Genomic DNA, 24,464 nt, shown 5'->3' with positions numbered 1-24,464 from the left:
AATGACAAGAACATACTGTACCTATCATACACACTTAATATTTATTAATAAATATTGTATTCTTTTCTTGAGATTTATTTTTATTTCAGACTAATGATGCATTGGTAGCGCCCTTGCTGAGACGCAATCACTGTCATCTGGAGGAGACAGAGCGCACGCTGAAAAAGCACCAAAAGTACAATGAGCTGGTGATTCTGTATCAGACGAAAGGCATTCACAACAAAGCACTTGAGATCCTACAGAAACAGAGTGATCAATCCGACGGAGGTCTCAAAGGTCCTGATTGGACCATCCAGTACTTGCAGGGATTAGGTTAGACTAGTGATTCATTTATTTATTATGTAATTGATTTCGGATGAATCATTCATTTTAGTGGTTGTAACACTAAATTTATGTAGTATGTTGTTTTCTCTCATGATAGCTGCATGTAGGCTTTATTCTCCAATGACCGCATGTCACTTGTCAGTCATGAGATGAACTCATCAATATATTAAATTGTTGGGTAATCAATCTATTTTTTTATATTGGTTTGTATTTTTAAACTTGGATCCAAGAGATTTTATAAGAGAACATTATTTGAGATGATCTTTCAGTGTTTAACTTTTATGAATCTGGAATTCCCTCTGTGTAATGAATCTATTCTAATCTATGATACTCAGTTCTTATCTATTAATATATATGGCTTAATAATTCAGAACAGTTTCTGTATAAATCGGTGTTCTTCTGTATAAGATATATAATATAGTTTTGAATTATTCAATTTGTAGTATCTTTTTTAGCTTCACTAAAGACATTGAAAGCTGAGTTATTGAGAAGCTCATTCTATTTTCAAAGTTCATTCGACTTTGAAGTTGAATTTCAAAAAAAACAAACAATAGATACATAAAGATAATAACATTTGAAATAGATAAATTGGAAGTTCCTTTCATAGGCACATGCCTCACGTACAAATATATCGTTCCTATAATCTAGTCTTGTTGGGTCAGCTTAATCAATTTCATGATTCAGTTGAAGTAACTGAAAACTAAGAAGGGACAGATTTACCTTCTTCATGAATTTTACTCTGCTCTTATAAATTGAAAGCTACATTTAATTGCCCTTTTATACATTTTTTTCTCTGCCCTTAATTAAATATTCTCTAAAGGTTATAAAAGACTTTAATTATAACTTGAGTTTGAATCTGCAGGTAAAGAGCACATAAATCTGATCATTCAGTTCTCTGGCTGGGTCCTCGATAAGCATCCAGAAGATGGTCTGAAAATATTCACTGAAGATATGCCAGAAGTTGAACAGTTACCAAGACCACGCATTCTGGATTACCTGCTACGAACTCAGAAATCTCTTGTAATTCCGTACTTGGTGAGTTCTTAATTTAGTCAATTTTCCTATTACCAATCTTACTATTTATTCCACTATGACTCTAATTTTGGGTTGAGAATACCGTATTCCAGATCATTGAACTATTCTCCTAAAATTTAAAATTTTAAAATATTCTAAATATGAGTCAATTAATGAGACACGATCTTCCAGCGGTAACGCATAACGAAATGGCACCTGGCTGTTTTTGAACCAATTAATATTTATATACTGTACCTTTATTGAAAATTTCTGAATGTATAGGAGTGATCATGAGTAGGAGTATTTATAGATGTGTTTGAATATTGTTTTACAATATGTTTGGAAAATACTTTTGCTCCAATGATAGACTCGAAATAGTATAAACAAACATTAATAAATCTTCTTCTTATTGTGTCTGTCTGCTGATGTTTTGGATGTATTAGCAGGAGTTCCACAAGGCTCAATCCTCGAACCATTTCTATTTTTGATTTATATGAATGACTTTCAATGCAATGTAATTCAATTAGGCCTGCCTATACTATACGCAGATGACAACGTTAATGTGCATTCATAAAAATATGACAAATGTGAGAACAATGCTATTAGAATGCATTCAAGCGTCTAAAACCTGGCTGGAAGCAAATAATCTTGTTATCAATGAGGATAAGACAGAACACATCTATTTCTCTTTAAATAACGAATGTGAAAAACAAGCTGTACAATTTCTTGGTTTGTACGTAGACAGTAAATTGACATGGAAGGAACAAGTGAACTGTGTAAGCTCAGATGTGCTTTTGACAAACTATTTTGGCCTTTTCCATTCCCTAATAACATATGGAGTTATACTTTGGGGCAATTGTAGCACTGCCACAAAGATACTTATTCTTCAAACAAGAGTGGTTAGAATAATCGATGGCCTGCAACAAAGAGAATCTTGCAGAGAAAGTTTTGTTAAATATCAAATAATGACAGTGCCAACTTTATACATTTATCATGATTTAGTTGAAGTAACTGAAAACTAAGAAGGGACAGATTTACCTTTTTCATGAATTTTACTCTGCTCTTATAAATTAAAAGCTAAATTTAATTGTTATTTTATACATTTTTTATTTTCTCTGCCCTTAATTAAATATTCTCTAAAGGTTATGAAATACTTTAATTATAACTTGAGTTTGAATCTGCAGGTAAAGAGCACATAAATCTGATCATTCAGTTCTCTGGCTGGGTCCTCGATAAGCATCCAGAAGATGGTCTGAAAATATTCACTGAAGATATGCCAGAAGTTGAACAGTTACCAAGACCACGCATTCTGGATTACCTGCTACGAACTCAGAAATCTCTTGTAATTCCGTACTTGGTGAGTTCTTAATTTAGTCAATTTTCCTATTACCAATCTTACTATTTATTCCACTATTACTCTAATTTTGGGTTGAGAATACCGTATTCCAGATCATTGAACTATTCTCCTAAAATTATAAACCTTAAAATTTTACAATATTCTCAATATGAGTCAATTAAGGAGACACGATCTTCCAGCGGTAACGCATAACGAAATGGCACCTGGCTGTTTTTGAACCAATTAACATTTAAAACCATGGACGATATCTGTATACTGTACCTTTATTGAAAATTTCTGAATGTATAGGAGTGATCATGAGTAGGAGTATTTATAGATGTGTTTGAATATTGTTTTACAATATGTTTGGAAAATACGTTTGCTCCAATGATAGACTCGAAATAGTATAAACAAACATTAATATCTTCTTCTTATTGTGTCTGTCTGCTAAGAACGTGGGCAATCAACATGGCTATCTTCACTTTATCCACAGCAATACGAAATATTTCTATGGAGCTTTTTCCACAACAGGATTGGATGCTGTTCAGCCAAGAAATTCTTCTTCCACCTGGGCCCCCTTTCCCTTGAAAAATCTTCCCTTGGGACATATCTTACGTCATTTCAAAATCAAATTTTATTGTTCACATCGGTAAATACACATTAAATAATCATAGTAGTCTGGAATACATTGAAAAGCAGCAAAATACAGAATCAAAATATTCCAGAAAAATGAATAGCATGCTTATACATACTCATTTTTCATTACAAGTCCCAGATACTTTTGCATTTGATGGTGATTATTATCTCATATGGCCCATTGTCAATGTCTTTCCTTAGTGAATACATTAATAAATGGCAAGGAAAGTAGTGTGAGTGTCCCACACTAGATTTTTTCTATTAGTGTGTCATAAATTCTCTTCCATCGTTACTTATTTGTTGGTTGTAAAATCCTGATTTTGAGAAATTTCAGCCACAATGTTTTGTGGAGAATTATTAGTGATCAATTTCTGCAATTTTTGTATGCATATCACTTTCCAATTCAAATAATGTTTTTGTTCTATTCCAGGAGCATGTAATACACGTTTGGAAGGACACCAATCCCTTATTCCACAATGTTCTCATCCACCAATATCGTGAGAAAGTACTAGAATTGTGTCGCGATGATGCCACACAGCTACAAATTCAGCAAGGAAACAATTTGAGAACAAAACTGTTGAATTTCCTTGAAAAGTCTGAGCATTATGTACCTGAAACCGTTCATGTACACTTTCCTTATGACAGTAAGTGCCTTTACTATCTATAAAATGAGGTATATAACTTATATTATTAACAAACGTCATATACTTATTAACATCTCATCACATATACGTATTCCATGAGAAACGTCTTTAATTAAAACACTCAGGGCCGGTTTCCGAGCTTGGAAGTTAGCTAAGCTATAGACTTTAAACAGCTGAAGTCAGAAAATTGACTTTTCCTACAGGTACCTTGGAAAGTGACTTTTTCTGCACTGATTGCAGGCCGCAAAGAATCACTTTTCCGCTCTAGAGCGCAAAGTATTACTTTGTGTACTCCTAATACTTTGCGTATTATCTTGCAGCCATCCCAATCAGCTGTTGACATTGTTGGCGTGTATTTTGAATGCAAATTTGTTCTATCTATATATTTTTTTAGATTTTCAAATAAATAAAAATTAAAACCATTAAATTATACATTTTGAATATTATTAATTATTCATTATTTCAAATAATATTTTTTTCATTCATAAATTGATTGGTTGAAAAATTATTTAGAAATTAAGATTTACTCAAAATTATTCAAATTTTCAGATTAATTGAATTAATTTAATTTTTAATTTGAATATAATAATCGATTATTAATTTTCAATTGGATTATCAAGTTTAAAATAAATTAAAATTGTTATTAATAACAAAATTATTCATACAAACATTTGATGGATTTCAGCCATCATTTTACCCATAATCAACCACTTTTCTTATTCAATAGTAACTGTAGGAAAAATTTAATGTGAAATACGTGCGCAAAGCTCCTCTGCTGCACTCAAGAATCCTGCTAAACTCAAGTAAACGTTTATTTCCGATAAGCAAACTGTCACTTTGCGCACTAGTTGCACAATAGTTATTTGTGCAACTAGTGCGCAAAGTGACAGTTTGCTGCACAGAAAGAAACGTTTACGCACGAGCCGTAGGCGAGTCTGGAATAATTGTTTCTTGAGTGCAGCAAACGAACTTTGCGCACGTATTTCACATTACATTTTTCCTATAGTTACCATTGAATATGAAAAGTGGGTAATTATGGGTAAAATTCCCTGAAATCCATCAAATGTTTTTCTGAGTAATTTTATTATCAATAAAAACCTTAATTTATTTAAAATTGAATAATAATAATTGAATTATAATGATTAGTAATTCAATTGAAAATTTATGTGACTGCTTGAAGGGGGTTTATGTTATGTAAGCATTGAAATGACTATAATCAAGGCACATAATGACAAGGCAACGCTGTTCTCCACTGCCATTATAACGTGGGCCTCACTATAAGTGTTACCAACTTAATTTTGATTTTGCTGCACTGGTGCTCCATATAACCTACTAACTATTTTGCATTGTCATGCTGCAAATCTGGAGTACGCAAAGTACTCACTTTGCGCACTAGTGCGGAAAAGTGATTCTTTGCGGCCTGCAATCAGTGCAGAAATGGTCACTTTTCAAGCTATCTGTAGGAAAATAACTGTTTCGAAACGGGGCATAGTCACAGTTTTTATGATAATATTTATTTTCTCATTTCTATAATTGGAAACGTTTTTCCTTGACGAAATTAAATATTCCTAAATAATTCAAAATAGCTGAAACTTTACACTATTTTCTCTTTATTCTATTTTGTGTTTAATTTTCTAGTTTTTCGAAATTTAATTTAAACGTGAACTACGACTACGCCCTGTTTTGGAAAGCCAATTTTCTAACCCCAGCTGTTTAAAGTCTAGAACTTAGCTAAATCCCAAGCTCGGAAACTGGCTCTTAATGGTGAAACATTCGTCAGATTTTTTCTGAAAATTCATTTCTTGAAAATGGGTGATATAGAGTGTCAACATGGGAATTTCAAATCAATGTGAAATTAAATTAAATTTATGTGGGGCAATAGAAACTATTCATTTTGATTCTGATGCATTTCTTGCACTATTTCCAATAATTGAAATTGAATAAGCCATTATCATTATGTATTACAATATTATTTGAAATAAAGCATTAAAACAAGATCTGTGAATCTTTGCTATAGTTATTCATATAACATATAGTCATTACATACAGGAAAAATACAAGCTTTAAAAACTAGCAAACTGTTACTAATTTTATTCATTGTAATAACATGAAATGAAAAATTTGAGACTTAACTAATTATATACTATATCAGTACTATCTTCTGTATAATCCTCTGTTTCCTAATAAGATGAAACTTTTTTGTAGGCATGTACGAGGAGAGGGCGATCATCCTTGAAAGGCTTGGAAAACATGAACAAGCACTCAGTATCTATGTTATCATAATGAATGATATTGAGAGAGCCATAGCCTACTGTGATAGAGTTCATGCCAAAGGCTCCACTGATGTAAGTTGTTATTATGCTTATCTCATCATAATTCGAAGTCATACTGCCATAGAAATTTCTAATGGAATCAATGATAGCTCAGCAAAATCATTGTAAACTGGAAGCATTCTGTCTCCTGTTGAAAGGGTTATCGAATGTTCTCTATACATAGTTCACTACAGTATGGTTTCAAAGTATTATTCGACTATCAATTGTAAATAAATAATTTATACCTATCATAGATTTCGTTTTACATACATTCTACAGTTTTGGAAATTATATGACCACTTTGACAAGTTGCATGGTCATTGTTAGTATCTTAGTTAATTGTGATAAATCATGATGATTAATCAGAGCTTGCATACTGCACCATCATTTTGCATACTTCATTTTTGACAACTTCCCAAGTAAATGAAAAATATAATATAAAAAATTGTAAAATAATCGTTACCTGTTCTAAAAACTTCAATTTGTTAGCATTCTCACATTAGCGTGGGTAATGAGGTGAGAGATAGTACGGTCACAGAATCGATACAGAATGGAAACTGTCAATAAAACGCCTATCTAACAAATGCTTTTTACATGGCGCAAATACTAGACACGTCACTTGACCTTGGGAAGTTCCAATCCTGGTCTTCTGATTGGCTCGTAGCAGTGAACGAGATCAATTGATCCGGATCATTAAAGTGATCCGAACCTACCATCAATACTATTACAATGCGGCGCTTCCTAACAAGATGGCGGATTTTGGCGACAGGGTACTAGCCAAGTTTCCATACTGTATGTATACTGTGGTACGGTACTATAAATGCTAGACGGAATGGGAATCGAACCCATGATATGCAGCCAAGATACACTGAAATGTCAACGCTCCATACCTCTAGGCTCGTCGTTACTTATTGGAGCCCAATAGGTTATAATCGCATTCCTCGTCAGTAATTTTTTATTCTTTTTCATCAATTTCAAAAGTACTGTGTTTTACTAACATTGAATTTTCTAAACATTTTTCTAGTAATATTTTATTTGAATACTCTAATAGTAATATTTAAACCCTTGAATAGGCAAGTGCTTCTGAGTTTATGACGAATATCTCAAACAACCCCAAAAATATGAATGCTTTCTCCCTATCTCTAATATTAACAGCTCTGTTTGTAATGAACAAAGTCAATTTTTATTTTGTGAAACCAACAAAATTTAATAAATCTGATGGAATAGTAATTATGTTAAACATGGAATAAAATTAGATATTCTGGATATAAATATTGGTAATACTAATTCTTTAAATTTTAAAATAACATATGGAGACGTAGAGTTTTGCTGTACAGCATTGTATAGATCACCTAATGATACCGACGCTTTGGCTTTTTTAGATGATTTGGAGATATTCCTCAGTCAAACAACTTGTTATGAAAACAAAATCTTGATTGGAGATACAAATATTGATATTTTGGGTAATGATCTAACCCAAATAGGTCATAAATACTTGAATATGCTTTTGGAATATGGCTATACTAATTATTTACACGGTTGCACTAGACATTCATTATATCGTGAATCATGTATTGATCATCTGTTTCTCAAATCTAAGATATGTGCATTGAACCCAGCTATATACAATATTGTTCTATAACAGATCATGAAGCTATTATGGGGCGAATTCAGTTTATAAAAAATAGTAGTTTAGAGCCTAATAAGAAGCCTGTACAGTATGATGCATTATTTTTTACGACCACCTGTTCAAAATTAAAATTAAAGAAGTGTCATGGGATGGAGTCTATTATGAAAAGGATGCTAAAGTAGCTTTTAGCAGATTCTATGATAAAATAGTAGATGTTTTTAATTCGTGTTCATCTTCGAAGCAGAAAAGTAGTAATAGAAAGAAACGATTGAAACATTGGATAACTAAAGGGTTATTGAAATGTATCAGGAAAAGAAATAATATGTCACTTAAAATAAGGGAGCAGCCGTTCAACACGATTAATGTTCGTTATTATAAGAAATACAACACTATTTTGAAGGCACTGATACGTTCTGCAAAGGAGATTTTCTTTAGAAATGAGTTTGTAAATTGCGGTAAGGACTTGAAAAAGGTGTGGAAAACTATAAATGACGCTACTGATTCCAAATCTCGAGACCAAAATGTTATTCAAGAAATTAATATACCTGATGGTAGAGTAGTAAAATCCACTGAAAGTGAACAAATGGCTGAAGAGTTTAATAAATTTTTCATTGATGTTGGACAGAGAATTTCGAATAGGGTCAAAGAGACAGGTTTAAATTCAAATCATATCCAGTATAAGGTCGATAGATCATTTTGTAGGTCGGTTTTCTTTTATCCAGCTACGGCCTGTGAGGTGAGAAATAACATATTGGGGCTTAAAAAAGGTACTGCTCCGGGAGTAGATGGAATCTATTCAAAATGTCTGATAGAAAATTCTTCAGCAATATGTGACCCGTTGAAGCATATTATAAATCTTTGCTTCCAACAGGGGTATTTTCCAGATGAAATGTAAATAGCTACAGTTATTCCTCTCTATAAGGGTGGTAGTAGGACTGAACTTGGTAACTATCGTCCTATCTCCCAACTCTCAAGTATATCCAAAGTAATTGAAAAGTGTGTAAAGTCGAGGCTGGTATCCTATTTGGAAAAACACAACATTTTGTTCAGTAATCAATATGGATTTCGAAAAGGTATGAGTACATCCGATGCAATTTTTAGAGTAACAAGAGAAATTTTGAGCAAATTAGATAATGGGGACAAATGCTTAGGAATATTTCTGGATTTACAAAAAGCATTTGACACAGTTGACCATAGAATTCTAATGGATAAAATGGAAGCAATAGGAATAAGAGGTATTGCATTGTCATTCTTTGAGTCATATTTAAATTGTAGAAGACAAAAAGTTAGGCTTGATAAAAAGACAAGTGGACTATTAAATGTGAATATTGGAGTTCCACAAGGAACAGTGCTTGGGCCAGTTTTGTTCTTAATATACATAAATGATTTATTAAATATAAATCTAGGGAATTGCTCCTTGTACTCTTTTGCGGATGACACAGTTGCTATAGTTTGGGGGGAAACTTGGCCAATCACCTTCCAGAGAGCTAATAAATGCTTTGATGTTATCAAGTCATGGTTAAAGAATAGTCTCCTACATTTGAATATTCAAAAACTAGATTTCTTCCCTTTTCATTGTCGTCCTCTGGATTGCCTCCAGATAATACTGACTGTAAACTAGTATCACATAATGTAAATTGTGCCAGTCCATACTACAGCTGTGGATGTCCTACATTAGATAAAGAAAATGAAATAAAATATTTAGGTGTAGTATTGGATGTACATTTACGGTGGAGCTCGCACATTTCATACATCTGTTCAAAACTTAGAAAATTAATTTATAAATTCGTTCAATTAAGGAATGTCCTTCCTATCTATCAATTAAGAATGGCATTCTTGGCACTGATACAGTCAATTATCTGCTATGGTATTGTATCCTGGGGAAGTTGTGGGAGTTCAATTTTGCAACCTCTCATAATTCTTTATAAAAGAATAATAAAATATGTTTAAAGAGACCCATAAGATATCCAACCGAAGTATTGTATAGAGAATTTGGCGTTTTTAGTGTTGATACCCTATTTGAAATAAATCTTTTGAAGTTTGTGTATTTAAGACGTTCAGAGTTTCCAGTTATGGATGAACATGTATATTCCACTCGTCGAAATCTTGCTAATAAATTAAACGAAACCCTTCACAAGAAGTAGAGTGGCCTGCTTACATGCTTTTGCTCAGGGACCATGACTTTTCAATAAACTGCAATCAGATATACAAGATGCACCCAGTTACAATTTGTTTAAGAATAGACTTAATCGCTTCTATGAAGAAAAACGTTAATAGAGGTGTAATATTATTTTCATTTTTTTGCTGTCTTCAATCAAATGTAATTTATTGTTAAAGATTCATAACCCCATCTTGTGAAAAGCACACTGATTATTGTATAAAATTGACTTTATTGATGATACCTCAAAATTGTTATTGTATTATAATTAAGTTGACTCAACTAGAGAGCGAGACATCCCTCAACACAGGTTTAGCCTAAAGAGGGATGCACTGTGGTTTTTTCTGTTACATGCTTAATATTATTATCTATGTTCAATTATTATGCTTAAGGTATGTATTTGTATTACCAATAAATTGTAATGTTCAACCATTATGTTTAATGTATGTATTTGTATTACCAATTATTGTAAAAATGCAGTGAAATAAACGAATTATAAAAAAAATTATAATTATATGATCCGAACCTAGCATCAATACTATTAAAATGCGGCGTTTCCTAACAAGATGGCGGATTTTGGCGACTGGGTACTAGCCAAGTTTCCATACTGTATGTATACTGTGGTACGGTACTATAAATGCTAGACGGAATGGGAATCGAACCCATGATATGCAGCCAAGATACACTGAAATGTCAACGCTCCATACCTCTAGGCTCGTCGTTACTTATTGGAGCCCAATAGCTTCTAATCGCATTCCTCGTCAATGCTTTTTGATTCTTTTTCATCAATTTTAGAAGTACTGTGTTTTACTAACATTGAATTTTCTAAACATTTTTCTAGTAATATTTTATTTGAATACTCTAATAGTAATATTTAAACCCTTGAATAGGCAAGTGCTACTGAGTTTATGACGAATATCTCAAACAACCCCAAAAATATGAATGCTTTCTCCCTATCTCTAATATTAACAGCTCTGTTTGTAATGAACAAAGTCAATTTTTATTTTTTGAAATCATATCTCAAAAATCTGCAATAGCAATAGAACCTATTGCAACAGTTGAATATATTTTGAAATTTTTGCCTAATTCACTTATGTAATATTCTATCAGATATCGCTAATCTCTTATCTTTTTCTGATATCAAAAAATATTATATTTTATTATATCTTTCTATACTTTTTTGAAGATAGGGACCGATAGAAGATTTGCATTTCGTTCCTTGTTTCCCATTGCACTAATTTGATAATTGTGTCAGGTGTTTGTACCACTAATCCGCCTCCTGGTCGATCCACCGACGGCTTCCGGATGGCTGGGTGGCCTGACCACTGGACCAGACAAGATGGGTCGACCGAATGTCGACAAAGCGCTGGAAATACTGGAACGCAAGGCCGACAAAATCCCGCCTTTGGCTGTGCTCGATCGATTGCCTGACAACATTCCGCTCACCAAAATCAAACATTTCCTGTCGGCCAGCCTGCAGACGCAACTCAACAACCGGCGCAGAACGCAGATGCTCAAGGGGCTGCTATATGCTGAGCATCTGCAGGTATGGATTGTATTTTGAAATCATTTATTCCTCTCAAATAATATTACTAAATTAAGACTATAATTATTATAGTCTTTTTCTTTATCGGAAGTATGCTTCCACAATTTGTGTCGAAATCTTTTTTTTTTACAATTTATATGTATCGCCATTTGTAACCAATGTTCGTATTTTTGAATAATTATTATTAAACAGAAATCCCAAGTAAATGCTGTAAATCACCCCGAAGACTTCTGCTACTGCAAATACTGACAACAGGGTAAACAGCTAGATGGAAATCCGAGAAATTATAATTTCCTGGGCTATAACTTTTTTATAGTAGCGCTCATCGGATTTCCATCTAGCTGTTTACCCTGTTGTTAATATTTGCAGTAGAAGAAGTCTTCGGGGTGATTTACAGCATTTACTTGGGATTTACGTTTAATAATAATTATTCATTAATTTTTTTATTTGAACAAATACAACTTCCAATTTATTTCCAACTTAGTATTTTTGATTTTTTTTGTTTTGGGGGGCTCCACCAGATAGCAGAAGTAGGTAGCTGAAGATGGTAGAGCAAATTATTTATTCTTCAAACATGTACAAATACATATTGCATTATTTATTTATACAATATGACAATTTCCACTGAGTCTAACAAGACCCATAGTGGTACGAAACAAAATAGCACTGTACATGAATAAACTATACGGTAAGTATTAATGTAAAACTAAAAGTATAATAGATGAGCACAGTAAAAATTAATATAGATTACTTCAAAAACAAGATAGAAATAGAAAAATGAGAAGGAAAAAAAAGTCATGCAGTTCGTGAACCCATGCAAAAATCATTATCTACATTTCATAAGTAAGTAATTATAAAAAAAGGAATACAACTTCTCCTCGCTACCAGCCATAAGTCAATACCCAGAAGCAAGAGCTAGGTGTCGGTGCACTCTATTGCATAATTATTCTCGATTACATAGTTACATCTTAGACAGGAGCTGAAGAGTTTAAGTAATACAATTAAGCTGAAGAGTGAACATTCAAAAATGTTATCAATTTCTTTAATATCTTCCCAGGTTCAAGAGATGAGGATGCATCATGAGAGCAAGAGTGTCACCATGACTGACATGAACATATGTCCTGTGTGCAAGAAACGCTTTGGAAATCAAAGGTTCCTTCCTTTATTATATTATAGATTAATATTCACTTTTTTGCTATAGAGTGTGGTGTTAAAAATCATCAGGCCTCCTATTAAATTAAGGTTGGATGTGATAAAAAGTGTACAAGAAAGAATACTACAAGAGCTACTATTTTCATTTTATTCCTTTCCCAAATTTACTTCAACAGGAATGGTCCAGTAAATCCTGTAGCGTATCAATATCAGATCCTCATCCTATATTGAGTAATATTAATAACCTATGGAGATTATGATAACTGAACAATTACATTGACAGGATGAGTAATATTTTCGAGTTAGTAGAAAATACATCAATTTATTCAAGATCCTTTTCTTGCTATAGCTAACGTCTCGTCATAAGAAATCCGTGCCTCAGCCACTATACTGGAAAGTTGCGAGAGATTTATAAGTGCGACAAGATAAGAGCACCACATAATGGATTCTAAGTGTAATAAATGTTACCAATTTATCGCTGGGGTTGGAACAGTTGGAAAATATTACTTGTGGAGTTGAAGGGGACTGGAGATTTCTTGTTCTTCCCCTGCGGCTAACAAACTTACATTATTACCGGGTCTTTTAATTTATCGTCGCCATTAACTCGGTTTAGAAGAGGCCAAGGGTGAGAAAAGCCACCAAAATAGACTGGATGAGTTATTTCTTACTCTCGGAGTCGGCTTTTCTGTGGCCACATACTAAAGGGTCGTAAGAAGAACTGTAGCTTTTTCTTTGACTTCTGAAATGGTTAGCTCTTTAGTACTGTAATTACAATAGTTATTTATTCATTTATTTATACAATATGACAATTTCCACTGAGTCTAACAAGACCCATAGTGGTACGAAACAAAATAGCACTGTACATGAATGAACTATACGGTAAGTATTAATGTAAAACTAAAAGTATAATAGATGAGCACAGTAAAAATTAATATAGATTACTTCAAAAACAAGATAGAAATAGAAAAATGAGAAGGAAAAAAAAGTCATGCAGTTCGTGAACCCATGCAAAAATCATTATCTACATTTCATAAGTAAGTAATTATAAAAAAAGGAATACAACTTCTCCTCGCTACCAGCCATAAGTCAATACCCAGAAGCAAGAGCTAGGTGTCGGTGCACTCTATTGCATAATTATTCTCGATTACATAGTTACATCTTAGACAGGAGCTGAAGAGTTTAAGTAATACAATTAAGCTGAAGAGTGAACATTCAAAAATGTTATCAATTTCTTTATTATCTTCCCAGGTTCAAGAGATGAGGATGCATCATGAGAGCAAGAGTGTCACCATGACTGACATGAACATATGTCCTGTGTGCAAGAAACGCTTTGGAAATCAAAGGTACCTACATTTATTCTCCCAAGATTATGAGAAACTATTACTATTTTTTAACAATTTCTCTGTTGAAATTTTGATTGACAAAATTTTTAAATTACAACTACTATACTTACATTTTTAAGGAAGTACGTCTTATAACTTTGAAAAAAGTAGGTCTATACAATCCTAAATTCCAAGTTTTAACCTGAAATAAAGACTTTATCTGCTACCCTAATGAAACTTTTCCCTGAACATTTGTAAATATACCTATTTATATACTAGACATTGAAATCTTCATATATATAATATTATATTTATGTATAGTATAAAAATATCGATGTCAAAGAGTACCGTATGCTGTATTAATATTACTCTATAAATTTCATCCTATAAATACTTATTCAATCAGAATTTATTTATCTTGTATAAATGTAGAAAAACTATGTTTATAAAAAGTTGAAAATTAAACATTTTTCTCTTGCTATTTAATTTTATCACCTTGAATATAATGTTCCAAACCTTTCCTTTAAATTTGCATTGTGTACTTTCTGTGTACAGTAAATTGTTCCTGTTCCAATCAAAGACCTTAAAGATGCATAGACTCACATGCAGCGCTAGTGTCTTACTTGGAATTAAACATGTGGAAATCGGCCATTGAGGGGTCAACCTGGAAGATTATTACAAGCCCATAAGTGGTGATTTGTTTGTGGATGGTGAATTAATCAATGATAAATATTGAATTATTTGAAATTTCCATAAATTCTGGTTACATAGAAACGATGGAAACATAGCTGGTTAGATTACCAGCAATGACAAAGTTTTGTTCAGCTATAAATTGTAGCAATAACAGATCAAATAGAACTGTCAAGTGTCAACATTTCGTATCACATGTAACTACAAACAATTTAGCAATACGTTTAATAATACTTGAGACTAATTTTAATTGCTCACTTGTTATTCATTTATGATAGTTTGAAACTTTGCAACCACTCATATTTAATTTTTGCAGGTTTTGTTCAAATAAATTGATTGTAATAAGGCCCAAGTTAGTTCTTACCTATAGTGAGGTCCACATTATAATGGCAGTGGATAAAGATAGAAAAATAGCGATGCCGATTCTCTGAATTAATTAATTATATTTCTACACTGTCGAAAACATAGTTGGCATCGTTTTGGACCTAGAAATGGATAGTACTACCGGCTTTGTCGAATGATAGACAAGGATAACAAAACCAAAGTTGATCAAATACTGTCATTATAACGTGGACCTCACTATGGGCCTGGTAGCCTAGGTAAGTTTACTAACACAAGTTAGTAAAAATTTATTTTTATACATTTAATGTCTGATTATTAGAGATTTTTATTCTAGTTCTATCCTTTGTATACCAGTAGCAGTACTGTTTATAAAAGAATATGCTAAATTACTAAAATGGCCTAAATATTTTGGTAGCCTACTTGTTTTGTAAACAAGAATTAATACAAAAAAGTCTGGGTGAGGAAGTAATATTTCTATTAGGCTAACTGATTTAGACCATTCAAAGAATCTGAAATGTGATTTATTAGGAATATAATAAATGAACCTTGGAATATAATAAAATAGACCTTGATGCCTGTTTTGTGCTTGAAATATCTTGAATACTCTCACATGATTTTAAGTCTGCCTAATCATCATTCAAACATGCTTAACTCCACTACTAGAGCTCATATTACATACCGTATCTGAATTTGCCATTTTGTAAATCTTGATATGAGGAATACGAATAAAGTAACAGTAAAGTAAAGATATTCAAACTAGCCTTCTGCATTTGTATTTCTTAAATACTGTTACTTCATACTCTCATCCTGTATATTTATTGAGTATAATAATGTCAAGCTATCCATTGATCTATAAGTTAATCTAGTTGAACAAGGATTGTATCATTAAAATAATGATAAAGCAATTTTAAAATTATTACATATTTTTTAAAATTGTTCAAATTATCACTTTGATTACTCTACCACATATATACATAGTTTATTGAATGTTGTAGACTACTCTAATGTATAAAGTTAGTACCTATTAATTTATTTTGGCTGTAAATTTAATTATAGCACTACCATTTCAGCTCGTGATTTGGTATTTGAATAAAAATTTAGAGCTTTAATGCCATGAGCTATGAAATAATAGTTTAAAGTTTGCCAGAAACTTATGAATTCTACTACTACGGTATACAAATATCACTTTGATATATTTATGATTACGGAAATAATGTCTAATTAATTCATTTACCTATTGGAATTATAAAATTATAATTTTATTCAAATTCATAAAGTTGAGGAAGTATAGATGAAAAATACAATACTAAAATATGGCACTATTTATCAATGTTAGAACTTATAAAATATTGTAATATAAAATATTAGAACACTATTTATAAATGATCGAAAAAATTGCATTTTTATGAAAATTCAAAGCACAAAACTTTTAAAGCCTATGTTATTAGATGAATAAGGTTATTTATAATAACCTCGTTTTGAAACACTGCTTGTTTGTCATGGAAACCAGAAAAATTAAATAGCAGTTAACTTACATTTGAGTAAAGGCAAAATGTCAATTACCGTAACTTACCATACACTTATGTCAGTGAATTATTAAAACTATATTATATCTACAGGACTATCAATTATGAGGACTTGGAAAATCGATTATTGGTAACTTCAAAATCGCTTTAAATCATATAAATGATATACCCTTAGTTGAACAGCCTAATATCACGGAATAAGCGTAGTGTTTCTTTCCTCTGTGCTAATATTAAACTGTATTGCAGCGCCAAAACAGCATTTTCTTCCCTATGAATTTTGAATTTCTCGCGCTAAAATACCTCAATGGCAGCCTTCAACTTCAAGTAAGAGCTGGCATTGGAAAGGCCTTAGACCAGTTATAGATAGAATAGACATGCTGGGAAGTCTAGCCTCTGAAGCCAATATCTACTGCCATATCGCCAAATCATGACGTCATCATCGGAAAGAAAACATTCAGATTGTGTCTATTTCAGAAGGATGTGAATTATTATTTATTGAAAAGGTGAAATCCCTCTGAAATAGACACAATCTAGTATGGAAAACAATGTAAACAAACTCTACAGAAAAGTTTTCTATCTGATGCTGACGTAACGATTTGGAGATATGGCAGTAGATGTTGGCTTCATCGACTTTTAGTATGTATATACAATGGGCAGTGTCTACTCTATAACTGGTCTAATTGTGGAGTTTCTGCAACAGCTGTTTTATCTCAGCTGACTACTGTCCAGAGTGACAAGTGTCCATTATAATTTGAAGGTTATAAAATAATATAGTTTTAGTTAATGTCAAGTTTCAGATCTCTCACAAGTCAAGTAACAGCTCGGAAGTCAAAATTACTAAACAGGAAGGCAGCATCATAATATTAGACTATTATCAATTTACAGTATTTGATGAGTGATAAGGGAAAAATTATTCTAGGTTATTGACTGAGTTTATGGCGTATCTTATGAGTCACCATGAGAACATTGCTTGAGCAATTAATGCAACATATTATATTTTGATAAAAGTTATTTACAGTGATGGATATACTTGCAGCTGGAGCTGTCTTTGATCACAGTACTTTGTTCGAGCAACTTAGGAAAGTTTTATTAAAATTTAATACGAAACAATCCTCTCAACTGGCTTGAATAAGAGAAACTATTGTCTCATTAGTTTAGTAGGCGTCAGTGCATTAATTGTACTTTGAGTAAACATCTATAAAAAAGTAAGTAAGTTATCCTAACTTTTCAACTTCATTGTTTTTTCTATCGTCGACCTTGTCTTTTCGTAGATTAATTGCTCAGAAGTTATCACTTGACCCAAATTTGAAAGTTATCATACCTTCAATATTTATGAAGGTCCAACAAGTAGCTTAGTTTGATTTGTTTCTTATGGACATAACATCAGTTATTATAGTTTATGACTTTTTCAAACATTGAACTCAGCCTTATAGACAGTAAGTTGTCTTACTTTTTTAAATCTATAATCTACAACCTATCCTCTTATGTTTTTAATTAATATCTTATCATATTCATTGAAAAAATTAAAAGAATTTAATTTCTCAGTAGATTCTCGTTTGCTTTGCAACATCATTCAACAAACTTGGCACATATTTTAGTTGGCAACTGAAAATCAGCATTCAGGTTTAAAAAATAAGATAACCTACGCTCCACATTTTGTATTGATGAGCTCACAAGTTGGATATTTGACCCTACGACCAGTTAGCTGTATTTATCAATTATGTCATGATAACATGATACGAATTGGCTATAAAACGGCACCGTAAATTTTTTTACTTTTAATTTACTACTCTGCGCTCTATTTTTTGATAATATCAGCCTTTTTAATAGGCTAAAAACAGCTTTTTTCTGCTGATGATAAGCTATGTGCTCAGAACTTAAACTGTCAGCAAATTATTATTAAAATATAGTATTTGATATAATGAAAATTTAATATAAGCTAGCTAAAGTCTGTTATCTGCCCATCACAGACAAACTAAAAACTAATATACATAGATATATTCCAGCTCGATACCTACATGAATTTTAAATCATAATTTACCTAAGTTATAATATAACTTGATATACATACTTTTATGTAGCCTATGTCACGCCCTCCAAAAGCAAAGCTTCCTTTTCCCAATTATCCTTTAACGTCTTTAAGTATTTCATTTATACTCTACGGTCTCAAGAAAATGTTACTATACTTAAATATAAAATTTAATTTTTCCTTAATACTTTTCAGGTTTATTGTGACGTAATGTGGTGATATGGCTTTGTAAAATTCTTATTAGTTCTGAATGACAATGGCAATAAAAGAAAGAATGAATCACTCAAATTTAGATTATTCAGACACTCAGCCTCTGGTACGAGATGAAGAGTACCCCGAGGTAAGAGCATTTTAAGCAACTTATCAAAATTTATTCAACTCATAATGTTACCAGATCACGTAAATTCAAATTGGCCCTTCTGTTTCACTTGAATGTTACCTTAAAATTTAAAAATTTGGAGAAAATTGTCTTTGACATCACAATTCCTCCATAAATATTTTGAAAACAGATGGAAGTAAGTCCTGAATGATCAATTTTTTTCATATAATATCAGAATAACAAGATTTATTAGATGAAGAAAATAAAAACTCATTTTCTGTAAAATTAACATTTTCTGAAAATATTTTAAGAAATTAATATACATTTTTCTATTATCACTGTAGTTAATTTCAAATTATTATAAAAAATTTATTTTTTTTATAATTATTAGAAATTTTGTTAAGAAGTTGTTTCAAAAATCACGATGAATCAAGTTATGCCAAAACACTTTCCTAGCAGTAACTTCAATCATGAATTCATACTGCCATAGAGTCTGATTCTATGTGAAATGTAAGTGGTTAGGCCTATTACTTTATTTTATTTGATGTTAGACCGTACCACCTGAGGAATTCATTCAATACTCGTATCTTACTCATATTTACTTCAATGCAGATAAATTAATGTACAACAATTCAAATATATGCTATGCTATCAAAAACTTTTTCTTTACAAAATTAGCTACAAAGATAATGTAATACTTCATAAAAATGTTCGATGGGTTTTTACATAATATTGGTGTCTATTAAAGGTGAATGTTTCTGTGCAGAAGCTAATTTCTCGATTTTATCATGAAATGAAATCATTCTTATCATCAAATGAACTTGAAAAATGTAAATTCCACAGTTCTGCGGAATTGTTAGTGGAAGAGAGGCATCTAATTTGTTTTATTTGTAAGATAGAAAATTGAATAAAAAAAACATGAAATTTCGTTTTCAGGATTTTGATGATGCAAGCAATATAGAAAATCATCGTCATTCTGTGAGTAAATCACAAATGACCGAATCAATTGTTATTGGAAGTCTAAATATAATTGATTCAAAATTTGAGGTGAGTGTTCTCTTCCTGAAATATATTAAAAAGTACCAAAGATTCCTCTCATTCAACTAGTTTAAATTCATTGCAATTAAAACATACAATCTTTATACAGTTTAAGTGGTAATTATTACTACTAAATATATAAAAAATTGATAAATTCTCGATTCCCAATCATTTTAATGCACTATAGTTGTGATGTCAAAATACCTTGTAATGCTACAACACTTTGAAGTGAGTCTCAATTTTGTGAAAATTCATTTTAAGTTGACTTAATATTAATTGATTTTAACCTTCAATTAATATTGATACCAAAATCAAGGTTGGCTCACTTAAAATATTGTTGCATCATACCAACTAATCATCTAGCTAGGAAGGAATTTAATTCCGCCCATTTAAGTGTATACCAACTTGGAAATTAATAGCTCTCATTACGCTTTTTATGATTCACCTATTTTCTGTTCCAGAGTCTCGACTACGAAACATGTGAAAACTCTTTGGAAATAAATGAACAAACTTCAAAAGGATATAAACTAGTGGTGAAGAAAAGTCTGGCAAGATGGTTCATATTCTTGGCGATTGGAGTGCTCACAGCTTTCGTTGGTATCTTCATAGACATTTCGATAGAAGAACTATCAAATTTGAAGTACTCAATCATCAAGAGATGTATCCTTTCCATTGCATGAGCTATAACTTAATAAGTCTTTGGCAACATACGTCACAATGATATTTTGGTCAGACTGCTTTCATTTCCGAATCTAAGGCCCGGTTGCACAACAGCCGGCTAAATTTTAACCGTGATTAATTCCACGAGAACCAATTAGAGAAGGTGTTATTGAAAAGACGGCTTCTCTCATTGGTTCTCGTGGAATTAATCACGGTTAAAATTTAACCGGTTGTTGTGCAACCGGCACTAAGACTGTCAACAACAGTCGAGAGATAATTGCCATTCCTAGACTATTTCACTAACTATTTTAGTTCAAAAAAGCATTGTGTATTTCAAAAATATTCAGTAGAATAGCTATTAATTTATTATTAAGAGGGTAAAACGTGACTTATTGCTTGAGAAAAACTGTTATCGCGGACCGATCGGTTATAGAATAGGTTATCCTTAAATCTAATTCATTTTCTGTGGGAGAAACCCTGTGATATTTAATAGAGAATCATGAATCGTTGAATTCCTGTGCCTTTACGACAACTCTACCTCACAGTCTTTTTTATAATCACTCGCTTATACAAAGTGAATATTTCAAGCTAAGAGAGCTATTTTCCCTTTTCATGCGAGTTTATTGAGGGTAAGATACAATCATTAAAGAATATTTTCCATTCATCTCAATTCATCTAGATATAGGGAAATTTAATAAAATGGTTTATATGATTGAATTTTTCATGCATCTATCCTATTCCACACTCTTTGTGATTTGAAAAGCTATTATATAGTAGTTGAAGCTTAACACTATGATATCTATTGGTCGATTCTGAGAAAATGTAATGAAAGTGTTTGTTGAATACAAAAACCTTGAATTAAAACTGAATCTACTTATATCTGATGTATGTCATAAAGGCATGACATAGCTGCCACATTAAAATGTTGATAATCAAGTCAAATAAGCACGTAAAAGTTGAATAACTGAATTTTTCATTGAACTTGAATAATTACTTTTCAATTGTTTAATGTTTATTGATAAAATCCTATTTATGTGTAGTTATCCAGTTACATTGCCGACCTCAAACCTATTTTTATATATTAACTTTTCCGTGATCATGTATATTAATGTATATTTTCTTTAACTAATATCTTAGATATGGATGATTGCAGTGCGAATAGTTGCTTATACATTCCGTTTTTTATTTGGACTGGAATCAATGTTATAACTGTGATAATAGGTTCTCTGCTCGTTACTTATGTTGAGGTGAGTTATAGATATTCTAATACGTTAATAAGTTGAACAATTAGATATGTTGTCAAATTCTACACAGTTTTATTCGGTATACGACCATGGTTTCGTGACCACACAGGTCACATTTTCAAGTTGACATCTTCATCTTCGTCACGAAACCATGGTCGTGTACCAAATAACACTGTGTTGAATTTGACAACATATGTGTGTTTTTATTCCATTATGGAACGGTTCTACAATATTGACAATGATGACTTAGTCGAAGTTTTACATATGTTTTTAAAATTTAATGTTCTGGATTTGAAAATTTTATTTCAAACTAGAACCATTCTTCTTCATTCTATAACAATTAAATACAGTTCGACTAAGATGTCATGTATGCTAAGTTCTTAATTTATTGTTATCAACCACAAAGGTTCAGTAAACCTACTGTTAGTCATTTCATCTTGTAACTTCAGAATTATACAAGTATTAATCATTGTTTTTTTACAGCCAATCGCTTTAGGAAGTGGAATACCTCAGGTGAAATGTTACCTGAATGGTGTAAAAATGCCTCGAATCGTTCGTATCAAGACACTGATTGTGAAGACCATCGGTGTTATCTCGTCAGTTGTTGGTGGATTAGCTGGTGGCAAGGTAAGCACAATTTCAAATGAAGTTGAATACAAAAAGAAAATTAGTCGAATGAGGTAAATAGTATCTTATAAATAGATTTGATTAGAGTGAATAAGAATAAAAATAATTGAAACATTAGAAAAGGTAAAAATAATAATTGCCAATAGTTAATTTTTCATATTGACAGATCTTTTCTATTCACAAATAGGATTTGTTATATTGATTTTTTCAGTTACAAAATTCGGGATGAAAAATAATAACGTTAAATAAGGTATAAATCTAAACTTATAAAATTCTTATCTCACTGACTCACTCACTCACTCACTCACTCACTGATCACGATTTCTGGAAAACTACTGGATGGATTGCAACAAAACTTGGAATATAGATTCCTTATATACGTCCTAGATGCTTACTAAGAAATCTTTTGGTGATATTTCAATGCTAAGGGTGGTTTTTAAGGGTTTAAAGTTCGTCTTTTAGCATGTATATTCTTCTTCTCCCAATCTCTTAATTATAATAATTGAAAATGTCCATATCATATGTTACTATAGACCTATAATCTAGAGAGAGTAACTCTTCGAAACAGTTGTTAACTGGCAACTAAATTAATAATTTTTTCAGGTTGGCACCAAGTTGAAGAACTAATATTATAATGCATTTATCGAGAACAAATTGATTGGGACTCCTAATCATGCGGATTGATTCAGGGTAGCATACTATCACCGATCTTATTCAATATTTATGTAAATGATTTCGCAAGCCTGAAATTTAAAAGTAAAGTTATGCAATATGCTGATGATAATATTTTATATATAATACATAAAGATTTAGGAGCAGGGTTAGGTTTAATGCAGAAATATCTGGATTTGGCAATTAAATATTTCTTTAATAATAGTTTAAAAATAAACTCACAAAAGACTAAAGTAATAGTATCCATAAATCAAAGACTTAATGTCAATGAGAATGAATTTGTTAAGTTAATTGGTCATGAAGCAGAATGTCTAGACAATCCACACATGAACGGATGTGATTGTCAAAAACTTGATTTTTGCGACAGCTTAAAACATTTAGGAATAATGTTTGATGATGATATGAGATTCAGATCCCATAATAAATCACTTTTGAAAATAATGAGAGCTGCTCTTTATAAATGTTCAAGAATTAGCTATCACTTTCCCATTACTACTAAAAGAATGATCTACTACTCAATGGTGCAGAGCACTCTCTTCTACGGAATCACCATCCATTATTTAGCACCCAAATATATAAAACAGCCACTGCATAGGGCCGTAGAAAGATTAATAAAAACACTTTTCAATGGTGTTGAACGTCACTTGTTCGGCATTATGTCGGTGGAAGCTTTAGCCAGGTTCACAGATTTGTCACGAAACTACTATAAGAACGAATATAGAGAAATGAACGAAATAGAATATACATTGAGACATAGGAATTATAGAACCCAGAGATATAATAATGCCTATGTTAAAAGAGCTCCAGAATTCAGAATACCATTTCTGTTAAATTCATTGCCATTAGAGCTGACAATGTTACAGAGTAAGAATGAGATTCAAACAAAACTCAAAGTGCACTTCATAAGGATAAATCATTTTGATTAGTTTCAGGAAATGAGTTGTGTTTTGTTTGTTGTGTTTGTTCGAGTTTATGTATTTTTTATTGACTATCTATTATATTTTTTGAGTTTAAAATAATTTTAGTTTTTCAATGAAGATATATTATGATTTAATAAATATTTGTTCAGAGTGAGTAACATTAGGTGATATCCCAGAGTGCTTATCTTGTTAATTGTCGCTTACCAAGTAAAGTCTTTTTCTATAAATCTTATTTCGTTTAGTTAAGTCAGTTTAAGTTGAGTTAATTTATGGTGCAATGGACAAAAGAGAACAATCAGTTAAAAAAATTAAGAAATATAATC

The 24,464-nt window shown here is 31.6% G+C and overlaps 2 protein-coding genes across 4 annotated transcripts in view; both read left to right on the top strand.

Annotated features, from left to right (window-relative positions):
- The window catches only part of LOC111050958 (vam6/Vps39-like protein), a 31,571-nt gene extending 12,699 nt beyond the window's left edge, over positions 1-18,872 (top strand). Inside the window, exons 10-16 of the mRNA XM_039437273.1 lie at positions 90-312; positions 1,187-1,359; positions 3,741-3,954; positions 6,160-6,299; positions 11,310-11,600; positions 12,658-12,752; positions 18,857-18,872. Of these exons, the coding sequence (XP_039293207.1) occupies positions 90-312; positions 1,187-1,359; positions 3,741-3,954; positions 6,160-6,299; positions 11,310-11,600; positions 12,658-12,752; positions 18,857-18,872 (1,152 nt within the window). The remainder of the gene's footprint in view (positions 1-89; positions 313-1,186; positions 1,360-3,740; positions 3,955-6,159; positions 6,300-11,309; positions 11,601-12,657; positions 12,753-18,856) is intronic.
- LOC111059733 (H(+)/Cl(-) exchange transporter 7) overlaps positions 17,366-24,464 on the top strand; it is a 36,629-nt gene continuing 29,530 nt past the window's right edge. The window contains exons 1-6 of one of the 3 annotated variants that reach the window (XM_039438054.1): positions 17,366-17,837; positions 18,857-19,001; positions 19,917-20,027; positions 20,480-20,678; positions 21,816-21,925; positions 22,406-22,549. In XM_039438054.1, coding sequence (XP_039293988.1) covers positions 18,912-19,001; positions 19,917-20,027; positions 20,480-20,678; positions 21,816-21,925; positions 22,406-22,549 — 654 coding nt within the window. In that variant the 5' untranslated portion in view covers positions 17,366-17,837; positions 18,857-18,911. Of the gene's footprint in view, positions 17,842-17,991; positions 18,069-18,856; positions 19,002-19,916; positions 20,028-20,479; positions 20,679-21,815; positions 21,926-22,405; positions 22,550-24,464 lie in introns of those variants that run through there. The other 2 variants (XM_039438052.1, XM_039438053.1) reach the window with 2 other exon arrangements.

This window comes from Nilaparvata lugens, chromosome 11, assembly GCF_014356525.2.
Source record: "Nilaparvata lugens isolate BPH chromosome 11, ASM1435652v1, whole genome shotgun sequence".
Lineage (NCBI taxonomy): Eukaryota > Metazoa > Arthropoda > Insecta > Hemiptera > Delphacidae > Nilaparvata > Nilaparvata lugens.
Note: the sequence above shows the minus strand (reverse complement) of the source record. Positions and strands in the feature narration are given on the sequence as shown.